The 15,549-nt window shown below is 36.5% G+C and overlaps 1 protein-coding gene across 1 annotated transcript in view; it reads left to right on the top strand.

The window, feature by feature from the left end:
• Nucleotides 1–15,549, top strand: part of TMEM131 (transmembrane protein 131) — a 243,461-nt gene that overhangs the window by 70,693 nt on the left and 157,219 nt on the right. The window contains exon 3 of the mRNA XM_054586120.1: nt 6,265–6,305. Within this exon, the coding sequence (XP_054442095.1) occupies nt 6,265–6,305 (41 nt within the window). The remainder of the gene's footprint in view (nt 1–6,264; nt 6,306–15,549) is intronic.

Raw genomic sequence — 15,549 nt, 5'->3', positions numbered from 1 at the left:
AGTAAATTTCATTTAGTTGAATTTTTCTAAGGAAACTAAACATGCTGTTCAATATTTATACAGCATAAAATATGACGTTAAAAAATGTTAGCAATAATATGGCCAACTTCAGTTCATCTTATCTAAAAGATGTTAATATTAGGCACATACAGTCTTATCAAGGGTATGTATCATAATAAGTATGTAATAATAGACGAGATTACAGATTCTGAGTTCTCACTCCTAACCATTTGCTCCTGGACCATAATTTGAATCATTCAGAGGCTTAGTTTCCTTATCTGTAAAATACAATTCTGTATTCAAATGTCTCCATAAAGTTGTGAAAACTATGTACTTTGACTTATAATGCAGGCTGATGTCATTACAAATGAAAATCTAAATTGCTACTATTTCTTTGTAAAATTCAGGTTACAGTAGGGTTTTCAGTCTTGGCAGTGTATAAACATTTTGGACCAGATAGGTCCTGGGAGGGAAGAAGACTGACCTGTGCATTGTATTTACCAGCATCCTGGCTTTTGCCCTCTAAATGCAAGTAGCATAGCCCTCTCAGTTGTGACCATCAAAAGTATCAAGACATTGTCACATGCCCCTGTAGGACAAAATCACCTCCAACATAGAACTACTAGGTTATAAGGATAAAACTATCATGTGTTATTTTTGTGATAAGAGAATTTAATAGTTGAGAACATACCTCACACACACGTTTTTGCAGAGGCTGGTCCATTCATTTGTAAGAATAGTCCATTTTCCTCCATATGTCCCTGTTTTTGTTGGGCACAGTCTCTGAGAGACTGTGCTCAGATTGGTCTGACATCTGGAACCTAACAGTGAGCTAGGCAGAGGCTGGAGCCCTTACATGCAATAACAGCATAGATTCTGAATTGTGGGTAGGAAGGAGTCTGTGCTTGTCTTTTGAGATAGGCACAGTGAAAAGATCATTTGCAATAAGCCAAGAATTAGCAAATTTAAATATCTGTGATTCAGTGAAATTTACTTTGAAATATTTTAAGTATGTCTTATATTTGATAGAAACTCCCCCCACCCCACCCCCAAAAAGCCATGGCACAGGCACATTTTAGGGCTCTGAGTACTCCTGATAGATACTTAACCTCTGGACATGAATTCATAAATTTCATGAGTGCCTGCCATTCAGATGGTAAAATAATGAAATCTCAGTGTCTTCTAGGGACTGCTTCGTTATTTAGTGAGGCTGGTCATCTTTTCGTATAATTATTGGCCATTTATTTTTCTTTAGTGAATTGCCTGTTTGCCCATTACTGCATTTCAATCACAATATTCTTTCCCTCATTTTCTTTTATTTTTTTTCTTTTTGCTGTTAATTTATACAAATTTTTACTTAAGATATAAGGTTATTACAGTGTAACTCTTCCTTGCTTGCCTTTTCTCCTCTTTTGACACAATCCGTTTGTCCTTTTTAAATAGACAAGTTGATCTCATTTAATCATATTGTATTTTGTATTTAATCCAGCTCATCTAAATTTCATGCTTTTTTTTTTTGTTTTTTTCGCTCTTGATTTGAGGCTTAATTTTCAGATAAACATTTAAAATGTTTAAACCTTTATTTCTCAAATTACATTAGAAATAAAATAGTGTCTGCTGTGATTGCTCCCTTTCTGTCAGTACTCAGGGTGTATTGGCATGTCCTGAGATTTTTTACTCTTTATTATTGTTAAATATTTTTCTATTTTTGTTGCTTATACTTCAAAAACAACATTTACTTTCTATTTTTCTAACCTTATTTCCACCGTTTCTTTACCTTGAATATCTATATCTTTCACAAGACAGCTTCTGCATATGCAATTCTTCATGAATAATCTTTTTGGCCAGATTGTTTTTCTGAAGGTTTTTTTCACCCTCCAGAAAGTATACATGGGTGAGTCTCCTTCCTGTCAGTCTCAAATGGGAACCAGTTTTGCTCTTGTAGAATTTTTAGGCTATGCCTTTTTTGAAGTGACATACAGTGAACTGTCACTTAGTATAAATGTAAACTTAGTGTATAATTTGAAAAGTTTGACATTTATACACCTGTGAAACCATCACTACAATCAAGATAATGAACATAGCCATCACTATGAAAGTTTACTTGTGACCTTTGGTGATTGTTCCAACCCTCACTTTCCCATCTCTAGACAACCACCAATCTGCTTTTTGTCACTGACAGTTTATATTTTAAAACACTTTATATAAATTGAATCACACAGAATATACTTTTAGGGGGGTCTGACTCAGCATAATTATTTTGAGATTCATCCATGTTGCTGTGTGTATCAATAGTTTATTCTCTTGTCACTCAAATGTTCTTTAAAAATTATTTTTAAACATTTATTATAAAACAATAAAGAAATATTTAATGGGAAAGAAAGAAAGGTTCCCAGTCTTGAGTGTATTATTTTTTTATTTTCGAGAAGTATTCCATTGTGTAGATAGTACACATTTCATGTATTCATTCACCTGTTGATGGAAATTTGGGTTGTTCTAAGTACTGACTAATTACAACTAAAACTACTACAAACATTCATCTGCAAGTCTTTGGATAGACATGTGTTTTCATTTCTCTTGGGCAAATATCTAGGAGTGCAGTGGCTAGGTCATATGGTGGTAGGTGTATAACTTTGTAAGAAATTGCTGAGCTTCTTCTGAAGAGGTAATGTTATTTTGTTTTCCCACCAGCTATGTATGAAAAAAAGTCCCCATTATGCCCCCCCTCGCCCACCTTTTGTATGATCAGTCTTTTTCCATTTTGGACATTATAATGTGTAGTTTATTAGAATTTTTGCTAGCTTTTCCTTAATTGCCGATACAGGGTATCTTTTCATGTGTTTAGCTGACATTTGTATAATTGCCAATTTTTTAAAATTGGGTGGTTTATTATTCAGATTTTTTTATACATTCAGGATATGTTCTTAAATACGTGATTTGCAAACATTTTCTCTCAATGTGTAGTTTGCCTTTTCACTTTCATAACACTGTCTTTTTGGTGACTCTATCTGTCAATTATTTTCTTTTATACCTAGTGGGATTTTTTTTTTTTTGCCTTGTTTATGAAATCTTTGTCTATTTCAAGGTTACAAAGATAATCTGTGATTTCTTGTTGAAGCTTTATAATTTGTTTTTATGCTTAGAACTATGATTCATCTAAAGTTAGTTTGAGTACCTCATGTGACATAGGATAGAGGTTTACTTTTTCCCCCAGTAGGTTGTCCAGTTGTTCCAGCTCCATATGTTGAAAAGGTGTATGTTTCTCTATTGAATTGCATTGATGCATTTATTGAAAATCAAATAACTGTGAATGTGAGTTTATTCCTGGACTTTCCTCTGTTCCATTAATCTTGATTGCTATAACTTTTTTTGAGTGTGGTAAGATACAAGTAACATAAAAGTTACATTTTTAACCATTTGTAAGTGTACGGTCTTGTGGTATTAGGTACGTTTACATTTGTTTTCACATCAGCACCATCCAACTCCAGAACTTTTTCATTATCCCAAACTGAAACACCCAATTCCTCCTCCCCCAAACCCTGGCCATTCTACTCCTCCTTTCTAGTTTCTGTCCCTATGAATTTCACTACTTTAGGTACCTCATATAAGTGGAATCTTACCGTATTTCTCCTTTTGTGACTGCTTATATCACTTAGCATAAGTGTAGACTTAGTCTTCAGGGTTTATCCGTATTGTAACATATATCAGGATTTTCTTTCTTTTTAAGATTGAATAACATTCTGTTGTATAAATTACATTTTGTTCACTCATCGGTTATAGGCACTTGGGTTGCTTCCACTCTTTTAGCTATTATGATGCTACTATGAACGTGGATATCCAAATATGAGTCCCTGATTTCTGCTTTCAGTTCTTTTGGGTCTATACCCAGAACTGGATTTACAGAGTCATATGGTAATTGTTTACATTTTTGAGGAACTGCCTTACTAGTCTCCACAGTAGCTGCACATTTTACTCCTACTAGCAATGCACAAGGGTTCCAGTTTCTCCATGTCACCAACTTCACTTGCTCCACTTACCAAAATGTTATTTTGTTTGTTTGTTTTTTAAATAGTAACCATCCTAATGGGAATGAGGTAGTATCTCAGATGGGAGTGAGATGGTATCACATTTGTGGTTTTGATAGGCATTTCCTTAATGATCAGTGATGATGAGTATCTTTTCATGTGCCTGCTATCCATTTGTATGTCTTCTTTAGAGAACTACCTATTCAAGTTCTCTCCATTTTTCAATCAGGTTGTTTTTGTTGTTTGCTGTTGAGTTGTGGAGGTTCTTCATTATATGCTATATACTTCATCAGATATATGATTTGCAAATATTTTTCCCATAATAAAAAGTTAAAGAAATTTTTCTTTAAGTACAGAAAATGGAAGAGTTGAGAGAATTAATATCCATTCACTTACCATTGAGATAGACCTGACAGTTAACATTTTGCCATATTTGTGTTCTATACACACATACTTTCATGGACAAATTATATTACTGAAGAATTTTAAAGAAAATTACAGACATCAGACATTCACACAAGCATTCACTTTGAAAAATAAGGACAGTTCCCACATCTGCCATATATCCTTCATATGTATTCTCCAAAATACTGTTTCAAAATAATATATATTAATGGGAAAAAAGGCCACAACTCTACTGCTTTTTCTAATTATAATGTAGAAGCTAACCTTTTGGGATAAGTTCACTGATGGTATTCCTTAAAGTTTGGGTGTTTGCTCACACACCATTATTAAGCACTTCATTTCCTTCATTAGTTGCCTCTCAACTTCTTGCTTTCTCTCTTATCTCTTCTAATCTGTCCTCTACACTAAAGACAGATAGTATCTTTAAAACTTTGTCTGCCTCTGTCTCTTATTACTCCAGAACCCTTGTATTGCATTTAAATATACACAGTTTGAACTTCTTACCAGAGCACAACATAATCTTTCCCGTTTACCCCTCCAGCCTCATTTTCCTCTTCTCTCTCTCCTGTCTCTAAGCTCCAGCCATATAGATCTGCTGCTCTCTGTTTTGCGAACGTCTAGGCTCTTCCCTGTATGAGGACCTCTGCACATGCTGTTTTCTCCACCACCACCCAGTCTTGATTACACACATAGCTCTTTTTATCCTTTAGGCTTTAGTGTAAATGTTATCTTTGCAGACAGGACTTTCTTTATCACACGTTCTAGCATGTCACCTATTTATTCTCTGATGCAGAGCCTTTCCACGATTTTCATATTCTTTATTCGGTGGATAAACACATATTTATTTAGTTTTAAAATGATTGCCCTCCTCGAATACCTCACATTCAGCTTCATAGTGGCTGAAACTGATACACACCGGCACCCGGCACGCAGTGGTAGGCAGTGAACAGAGAGAGGCTCATGTAGCCTCACAAAGTGAATGTGAAGAGGACTCCTCTCATCAGAGGTATTGGTCTGGCAAACTTTTAAAAATCAATCACATTACGTGATGATATTTCCATGCGTGTTAAAATGTAATCCAGATTCCTCTTGCACTTGAGTTATATGTTTCCTCGCTACCTGAAAACAGAGGTTTCTATGAAACTTTTCACAACCTATGGAAAAAATTTTAAGCATTCCCAGATCCAAAATTCAGTGCAAGGACAATGTCGTTATTTTGTTCATCATGATCAAAATGCTTAATTATGTCCAGTTTTACACTAAAGCATAACACCGTTAAGAGCTCTGTTATGCCTTTCTGATACCCTAGGACACAGCTTGCTAGTGGACACACAAAATCACTGGAGATAAGGCCCAGATGCTCCCACGCACAGCTCAGGGCTCTGGGGCCGGAGGCTGAGGTGCTGAGTGTGGTTCTGGGGAAGGAGCTCGGTGGGGCCACTCTTACTGCTGGGAGGCCACTGCCTCTATTGGCTGCTGCAGAACAAACTCTGAGCTATCTTTTAGCTTTTTACCTCTTTTTTTTTTTTTTTTTTTTTTTTTTTTTTTGGTAAGAGCAAAAATCCTCTTCGGGCTATTCAGTTAATGAAAACAGGTACTAATGTAGGTCTTTTCTGAAGTGAAGTGGTATAATGTGAACTTATAAAAAGCAGAGAGTACCTGTATATAGTGTGACAGATCATTTCATATGATTTGGGGGTCACATTTAAGCTGTAAATTCAAATGAGCATAAGATCAAAGTTGAAATTACAATAAAATATTTTGGATGTTTCATATGTCTGTAGTATAAAGATTTTGTTTTAGTATTTTTACCATTGTTTTCTTCCTTTCACAGACTGAGGCAACACTTGGACTCAGTTCATATCAACAAAAAAGGTAAAGAAGGAATACATATATATTTTTTTATGGTATATAAAATTCTGTAGATTTAGTAAGATACTAACATACTTTCAGTTCCTTCTGGGGGATACCTACAATGTTCCCCATCTCTTTCCGCATACTTTTTTGTTGAAGCTTATTATAAATGACATTATATCATGTATTTCAAGTATTGTGTATGGAAAGCCAGGTTTAAATCTGAATTTGTATGTGATGCACTGCATAACAGTCCTCCCCCATCATATATGAAGGGCTTTTACTCAAAGCTGAAACTTTATGGCTTTGTGCAAGGATCAACTTTTTAACTCCCTAGTGACTTCTCATATGGTCCTCCCTGTCTTTTACAGACTGCCCATTGCTGCCCTCAGTATCACCAGAAGTCAGTCTGCCTGCAGGCCCCTGGGAAAGGGAGCAGGGAGTGTGAAACCCAGTCCCATGTCTAAAAGATGCCTTTTAAACACATTCTCTGTGATTATAGGGGAGTTGTTTTATTCTCAGGTATTATGAGATTATATACCTGCATGTGAATTTGAAGATGACTTTCACACCCACAAATTCTTTGGTCTTCTGGAGCTTCTCACGTCTATTATGGAAACAGTATAAAGAATGCTACTGCATGATTCACTTTAATATCCAGTGAGGGCCTGCAGCTGGTTTCTGGAGGGGAGAGCTTTCTTGATGCTAAAATACATCCAAGATTATCCGCACACTAGTGAAATTCAGATGACATTAACAGAAAAGTTTATTTTGAGAAAGAAGTAGCAAATATTCAGATTATGAGGACAGCTACTTCATAAATATGTATAATAATGAAACTCCTTTAGTAATCACTGTTTTTGCTCTTTCTTATCTGCAGTTAAATGCCCTGACTCCCTTGTTGCTCTGTCCTTCTCCTTAATGTTAGATATGCCTCTTTGGACCTGGTCTGCTCATGAACCCTGGCCAAAGGAATGCCCACTGCCAACAGTAAGGTGTAGACCTCTCTCCAACTATGATTATAAGTCATAATGCCACCTTCCATCCTTTACCCCGCCCACCCCCATCCCCCAAATATTTTTGACTCTGGGATGGATTGTTTTCAGACCACTGGAAATCTAACTGATGCCACCTTGGCTGGACCATCTAAGAAACCTAGAGCTCTCTCACCCATCTGGAGCAAAATTAGTTGAGAAAAGCACATCTGATACCTTGTGCTTCTTCCTCAATCCTTTATTCCAGCAGTTAAGAGGTTAGCTATGACATTATACTACATTTATGAAAGTGATCTTATCAAGTTATTTTCTTAGTATAATGAAGAATTTACAAGAAATAGATAATGATATTCTGCTCTCACATTCCACTTATCTGTTGTCTACATCTGTCTAATGAACTACCCCAAAACTTCCTGGCATAAAAAAATGGTTTTACTATGCTCTCAGATTCTATAGGTCAGGGATTTAGGCCAGGCACAGTGAAGGCAACTTGCCTCTGCTCTATGGTGATAGGGTCCTCAACTGGGGAGACTCCAGAGCTAGGAATGACTCAGTGGTGGGGAGCTAAAAGTATGATCGCTCTCATGTTGATGCTAGCTCGTTACCTGGCACCTCAGCTGAACTGTCACCTAGAACACCTACATGTGGGCCTCTCTGTGTGGTCTTTTCACTGAGGCTTGTTAGGGCTTTCTTCCAGCAAGATGGCTGGATTCCAAGAGTGAACATCCCAAAGAGAACCAGTGGAAGCTGGATCACCTATAATGACCTGTCCTTACATAGTGTTACTTCTGTTATACACTCTTGGTCACTTAGGTTGGCATGGACTTAAGGCATTGGTGGGGTGGAAGCAGAGGCTTTCACCTATTGATAGCAGGAATATTGGAGAATGTGCAGATATGTTTTAAAACAGTCACACTTTTTTTTTTCTCACCAAGACCATGAATTGGATAAACATTAGGTTCAAACTGGTTTGCAATACCATATAAGTATGGACTGGATTAGGCAGTAAACATGTTTAGTCAGAACAGGCTGCTGTAACAAAACACCACATAGACTGGGCAGCGAAGCAATAGATATTTATTTCTTACAGTTCTGGAGGTTGGGAGTTTAAGATCAGGTGCCAGCAGATTGGGTTACCCTGTGGGGCTCTCTCTTTGGCTTGCAGAGACCTGCTTTCTCCATTTTGTCCTCACATGGCAAAAAGAAAGAGAGGTAGCAAGCTTTCTGGTGTCTCTTCTTTTAAGGGCCTTACCCTCATGTTCTCATTTAAACCTGATTACCTCCCAAAAACCCCATCTCCAAATGCGATCTGGTTAGGGCTTCAAAATAAGAATTTTGGGAGGATACAATTCAGTCCATAACAACATACAAGTCTAAATTCAGATTTCAGCCTCATACCAGTGAACTAAAAACTAAAGAGCTGTATTTATGAATTATGTTAATAAATCATTTATTTTAAATATGGGACAATTATAGTCTGTATTTACCTAGCAGTGATGATCACAACATAACTTCTACACTTGAAGAATTTAGTCGTTTTTATGTATAGCTTAGTGCTGCACAGTCAAATTAAACAATACCTGAGCTCTAATTTAAACATGAATAACTTTATTGAAAGTGTATATGTAAAATAAAATGTAAAATGAAAATAAAATAAAATGTGCAGTTGTGTAACAACAGAATTGTAAATGTGTAGTTGTGTCAGAAGAGAAATTGTAATTTTTTTTTTTCAGTTCAAGTACAAATTGTTCTATAAAAGTGTCAGGATTTGGGTTTGGGTTCAAAAATTTCACTAAGATGGAAGTTATCAAATAACTAGAGATGATTCTGGATAAGAAACTCTAAGAGGTTATCTTGTTGAGCCCCTTGGACACTTGAGGAAGCTGAGACTTATAGAAGAACCAAAGGTTATGCCCAAGGATAGAGGAGCAGTTTCAGTTTAAATTGATTTTATCTTCTGATTGCCAGCCCAGTGTAGCATTCTCTTTGACTTTTCTCATATCAAATATGGACTCCTTCAATATTCCCTGTATTTTCTCTTTTAGCCACTATTCCTAGAATAAGAATATAGAAAATTAGTAGGAATTAGAGAGGGAAAGGTGATGAAAGAGGAGTCGGGATGCCAGTAGAGACATGCGGGAGGGTAGTTGTCATGACTAAGAGGACATGAGGGGGGAGAGTGTTGAATAGAGGTGAGAGACAACCTGCTTTCAGTTTCTTAAAGTATCTCCTGTCTGCTGGGGCTCTGAATATACTACCTGGCTTCAGGGGTTGCGAAGGATCATGGAGACACCACTTCTGATAAGGTCATAAAGCATATGTGTTGAAGAAGTGACAGAATGCAGTCTATCTTGCGGCACACTTGGAGAGGCATTAGAATCAGATCATGAAAGCCTCAGATTTTAGTTATAGGGGATCAAGTTACCTAATACACATATGACTTAAAATAGCTGTTTAAAAGCCTTGTGACATTTTGTGTCATATCTATATGGAAGAAAAAGAACTTTACCTCACAACATAAACCATAATTAACTTAAAAAAGATAGTAGACCTATGTGTAAAAGCTAAAACATTTAGTAGAAATGTATGCTACCTGGGCAAACTTTTATTAGGATACCAAAAACACATAACATACAAGAAAAAATGAGAAGTTGGATTTTATCGATATTAAAAACTTCTGCTCTTCAAAAGGCACCATTACCCCCTAGTTTTATTAAGATATAATTGATTGTGTAAGTTCAAAATATACAGCATAATGATTCTATTTATATATATGCAAAATGATTACCACAATAAATTTAGTTAACATCACCTCACAGTTAGTTTTTTCATGTGATGAGAAGTGTTTAAAATCTCTCTTAACACTTTGAAATATACAATACACTATTTTTAATTATACTTACCATGCTACATATTGTAACTCCAGAAATTATTTATCTTATAGAAGGAAGTTTGTAATTTTAATCACCTTGTTTCCTCTGGTTAGGACTTTCCAGTATTATGTTGAGTAGGAATGGTGAGAGTGGGCCCCCTTGTCTTATTCCCATCTTAGAGGAAAATTTCTTAGCCTTTCATCTTTGAGTATGATGTTAGCTGTGGGCTTGTTATATGTGTCCTTTATTATGTTGAGGTACATTTTTTCTATACCCAATTTTTTGTGAGTGTTTATCATGAATGGATGTTGAATTTTGTCAGATTGGTTTTCTAGATATAGTAAGATGAGCCATATGAGTCTTTTATCCTATTAATTTGATGTATCACATTTATTGATTTGCAAATGTTGAACCATTTTTGCATCCTAGGGATAAATTGCACTCGATCATGGTGTGATAAATTGCACTTGATCATGGTGTATGATCTTTTTTAATGTGCTGTTGAATTTGTTTTTTTGTACCTATATCCATCCAAAATACTGGCTTGTAGTTGTCCTTTCTTATAGTGTCCTTATCTGGCTTTGGTATCAGAGTAATGCTGAATTGTTATAATTAGTTTGGAAGTGTTTGAGAAGGATTGGTGTTAATTTTTCTTTAAATGTTTGATAAAATTCACTAGTGAAACCATCTGGTCCCAACTTTTCTTTGTTGGGAGGTTTTTGTCTCCTTAATGTTATTCATTTGTTCATATTTTCTATTTATTTTTTTAAATTTTTAAAAATTAAGTATATATTATTGCTTATGTTATTACAGTTGTCCCATTTTTCCCCTTCCCCTCTCTGCCTGGTACCCCCATACCTTCCAGCAACCCTCGTCCCTATAGGTCATGTCCATGGGTCATACATATAAGTTCTTAGGCTTCTTCATTTTTTATACTATTTTTAACCTCTCCCACTTCCTGTACTATTCTTAACTTCCCCGTGTCTTTTTGTACTTAGCAGTTATGTTTCTTATTCACTGTACCTTTTCTCCTATTCTCCCATTTTGCCCTCCCTGTTGATAACCCTCCACGTGACCTCCATTTCTAAGATTCTGTTCCTGTTCTAGTTGTCTGCTTAGTTTGTTTTTGTTTTTTGTTGTTTTGAGGTTTTTTTTAGGTTCAGTTCTTGATAGTTGTGAGTTTGTTGTGATTTTACTGTTCATACTTTTGATCTTCTTTTTCTTAGGTAAGTCCCTTTAACATTTCATATAATGAGGGCTTGGTATGATGAACAACTTCAGCTTTACCTGTCTGGGAAGGACTTTATCTGCCCTCCCATTCTAATTGATAGCTTTGCTGGATAGAGTAATCTTGGATGTGGGTCCTTGCTTTTCATGACTGAATATTTCTTGCCAGTCCCTTCTTCCTGCAAAGTTTCTTTTGAAAAATCAGCTCAGAGTCTTATGGGAACGCCTTTGTAGGCAACTCTCTTCTTTTCTCTTGCTGCTTTTAAGAATCTCTCCTTATCCTTAACCTTTGGCATTTTAATTATGATGTGTCTTGATGTGGTCCTCTTTGGGTCCTACTTTTTTGGGACTCTCTGAGCCTCCTGGACTAGTATATCTATTTCCTTCACCAACTTGGGGAAGTTTTCTTTCATTATTTTTTCAAATAAGTTTTTGATTTCTTGCTCTCTCTTCTTCTGGCACCCCTATGATTCAGATATTGGTATTTTTAAAATTGTCCCTAAGCCTCTCCTCCTTTTTTTGGATTCTTGTTTCTTCTTTCTGTTTTGGTCAAATGTTTATTTCTTCCTTTTGTTCCAAATCGTTGATTTGAATCCTGGCTTCCTTCCCTTCACTGTCGGTTCCCTGTATATTTTTCTTTATTTCACTTTGTATAGCCTTCACTTCTTCCTTTATTTTACGGCCATACCCAGTTATTTCTTTGAGTATCCAGTTTTGATCTCTTCTGTCATTTGGACTATATTTCTTTCTCTCCTCTACTTGGCAGCCTCCCTGTGTTTCTGTGTATTTAGGTAGAGCTGCTTTGACTCTCTGTGTTGGTGTGTATGTTATGTTATAATGGGTGGAGCTTTAGGTATTCTCTTGGGCAGGGCAAACTGTTTCACAGCTTTGTGGCACTGTATGTGGGGGACGGGTTAGAGAGGGAACAATGTTGCTTTCTTGGTGCTCTCCTCATTTTCAGTCACTTCCCCCACTTCCTGGGAGTGACTGGCGCTCTTGTGTCTGCTGCCTTGGTGCTGATTCCCTGAGTGGGTGGGTTTGTGTAATTTCTATGACAATGTGGGCCCTTTAAATGTATTCTCCTTAGAGACCAGTGGTGTCTCCCACTGCCACAACTCCCACTGGTTTTTGCAGCCAGAGGTTTTGATGCTTTAATTCTCTGGCGGTGGAACCGTGGGCTGTGTGGTCTGGCCTGGGGCTGGGATTGCTCGTTCCCCAGTTGTCCCCAGTTTTTACCTGCCTCATGTGAATGTGGGACCACCTATTCTGCTGGCTACCTGCTGCCTTGCCTCATGTCCTTTTGCCCTGGCTGCCTGTCTTCACCCTTCCTACTTGTCTGGATGTTCTTTAACTCCTTGGTTGTTGGACTTCCATACAGTTCAATTTTCTGGCAGTTCTAGTTTTTGTTCTTAGATTGGTTGTTATCCTTATTGTTATACAAGGCGGTGAATTGTGTCTACCTATACCTTCATCTTGGCCAGAAGCCAGATTTTCTATTTCTTTGATTCAGTTTTGGTAAGTTATATACTTCTAGGAATTTATCCATTTCTTCTGTGTGTTCCAGTTTGTTGTCATATACTTGTTCACAGTAGTGTCTTATGATCCTTTGTATTTCTGTGGTATGAGTTGTAATGTTTCTTCATACGTGTATAATTTTTATTTTGAGGTCCTCTTTTTTCCTTGGTGAGTCTGGCTTAAGAAATGTCAATTTTGTTTATCCTGTCAAAGAACCAACAGTTTTATTAATCGTTGTTTCATTGTTTTCCTGTTCTCTATTTCATTTATTTCTGCTCTATTTCTTTGTTCTGCTAACTTTATTCTTAGTTTGTTCTTTTCCTAGTTCCTTGCAATAGAAAGTTAGTTTGTTTACTTGTGATCTTTCTTTTTTTCTTGATGTATGCCTTTATTGCTCTAAATTTTCCTCTTAAAACTTCTTTCTTTTTCATCATATAAGTTTTGGTGTGTTGTGCTTCCATTTTAATTTGTCTCAAGATGCTGTCTCATTTCCCTTTTTATATCTTTGATCCATTAGTTGTTCAGGAGTATGTTGTTTAATTTCTATGTGCTTGTGAGTTTTCCGGTTTTCCTCCGGTTACTAAGTCTAGTTTTATACCATTATGGTCAGAAAAGATACTTGGTATAATTTCAGTCATCTTTAATTAGCTAAAATTTGTTTTGTAATGTAACATACGATCTGTCCTGAAATGCTGCATGTAAACTTGAGAAGAATATAAGAGGGACCCCAAAAAACTGTAATTGTCTCCTGGAGAGCAGGCCCCTTATAGTATAGGCTGGCCCCACTAGGTGAGTGTTCTGGGAACCCATCTGGATCAGTGTACTAGCTGGCATTGTTGTGAGAAGCTGCGTGCAGCGTCAGTGAATGTTTTTTGAAGACCCTTTCAACACATTTGCCCATTTAATGATAGGTGATTTACAAGCACACCTTTCCACACTGTGCTGAGTGTTCAGCAGTTTTTAACCAAAAAGGCATAGCCCCTGTGTTCCACCCTCCCTAGTCACCCTATCTGGTGCCAAGCAGCATTTTTTGTTTCAGAAGAAAAAGTCCTCAAATGGAAATGTTTTGCCAATGTGGAAGAGGCAAAACAAAAAATGGCAGAAGCACTAAAAGACATCACAACCAATGAGTTCAAAACTGTTTTGAGCAATGGAAAAAACATCTTGATAGGTGTATTGCATCAAATCGACAGTACTTTGAAAGTGCAATTTAGAAATGTAAGAATAAATACTCAATTTTTTATAAATAAGTTCCAGGATTTTGTGGGTCCCTGCCTGCCTCGTATGTAGTCTGCTGTTGTTGGATGAAATGTTCTGTATACCTCTCTTAACTCTATTGGGTCTGTAGCATTGTTCAATTCCACTGCTTCCTTGTTGATTCTGTCAGGATGATCTATCCATTGTGGAAAGTGGGGTATTAAAGTCTCCAGCTACTATTTTATTCTAGTTTCTCTTATTAGTTATGTTGATATTTGTTTTAAATATGTAGGTGCTCTGATGTTGGGGTATATAAGTATTTATAACATTTATGCCTTCTTGAAAGATTGACCTCTTTATCATTACGTAATGACCTTTGTTGCCTCTTTTGACCAGATTTAGCTTAAAGTTTATTTTGTTTGATATAATATAGCTATCCCTGCTTTCTTTTAGTTATAATTTGGTTGAAAATACTTTTTTTATTCTGACACTCTCAATGTATGTGTGTCTTTAAAGCGAAAGTTAGTCTCCTACAGGCAACACATCTTTCGATCTTGTTTTTTCCTTTTTGATTCGTTCAGCCATTCCAAGTCTTTTGAATTTAATCCATTTTTGTTTTTTTTCCTTTTACTTCCTCCTTCCCAATTTGGATGCCTTTTATTTCTTTTTTTTGTCTGATCACAGTGGCTAGGACTTCCAAAACTATGTTGAATAGAAGTGGTGAAAGTGGACAACCTTGTCTTGTTCCCGATTTAGTGGGAAAGCTTTTGGTTTTTGCCCATTGAGTATGATGTTGGCTGTAGGTTTTCATATATGGCCTTTATTATGTTGAGGTATGATCCCTTTATTCCCACTTTGCTGAGGATATTTATCATAAATGGATGCTGTACCTTATCAAATGCTTTTTCTGCATCTATGGATACGATCATGTGGTTTTTGTCTTTCCTTCTGTTTATGTGATGCATTATGTTTATTGATTTGCAAATTTTGCACCATCCTTGAATCCGTGGGATGAATCCCACTTGATCATGGTAGATGATCTTTTTAATGTATTGCTGGATGCGGTTTGCCAATATTTTGTTGAGGATTTTAGCATCTATGTTCATCAGAGATATTGGCCAGTAGTTTTCTTTCTTGGTTGTGTCTTTATTTGATTTTGGGATTAGGATGATGCTGGCCTCATAAAAAGAGTTTGGGAGTCTTCCCTCTTCTTGGATATGTTGGAATAGGCTGAGAAGGACAGGGGTTATCTCTTCCTGAGATGTTTTGTAAAATTCTCCTGTGTTCAGTCAAGTGTTTTGTGTGCCGGGAGTGTTTTGATTACTGCTTCAGTTTCCCCAGCTGTTAATGGTCTGTTCAGGCTTTCTGCTTCTTCTTCATTCGGTGTTGGAAGGTTATATTTTTCAGAAATGTGTCCATTTCATGAAGGTTTTCAAATTTCTTGGCATATAATTATTC

This window comes from Pteronotus mesoamericanus, unplaced genomic scaffold, assembly GCF_021234165.1.
Source record: "Pteronotus mesoamericanus isolate MK-2021 breed Mesoamerican mustached bat unplaced genomic scaffold, CSHL_Meso_final contig_121, whole genome shotgun sequence".
NCBI lineage: Eukaryota > Metazoa > Chordata > Mammalia > Chiroptera > Mormoopidae > Pteronotus > Pteronotus mesoamericanus.
This window is presented reverse-complemented; position numbering and strand designations above follow the sequence as displayed.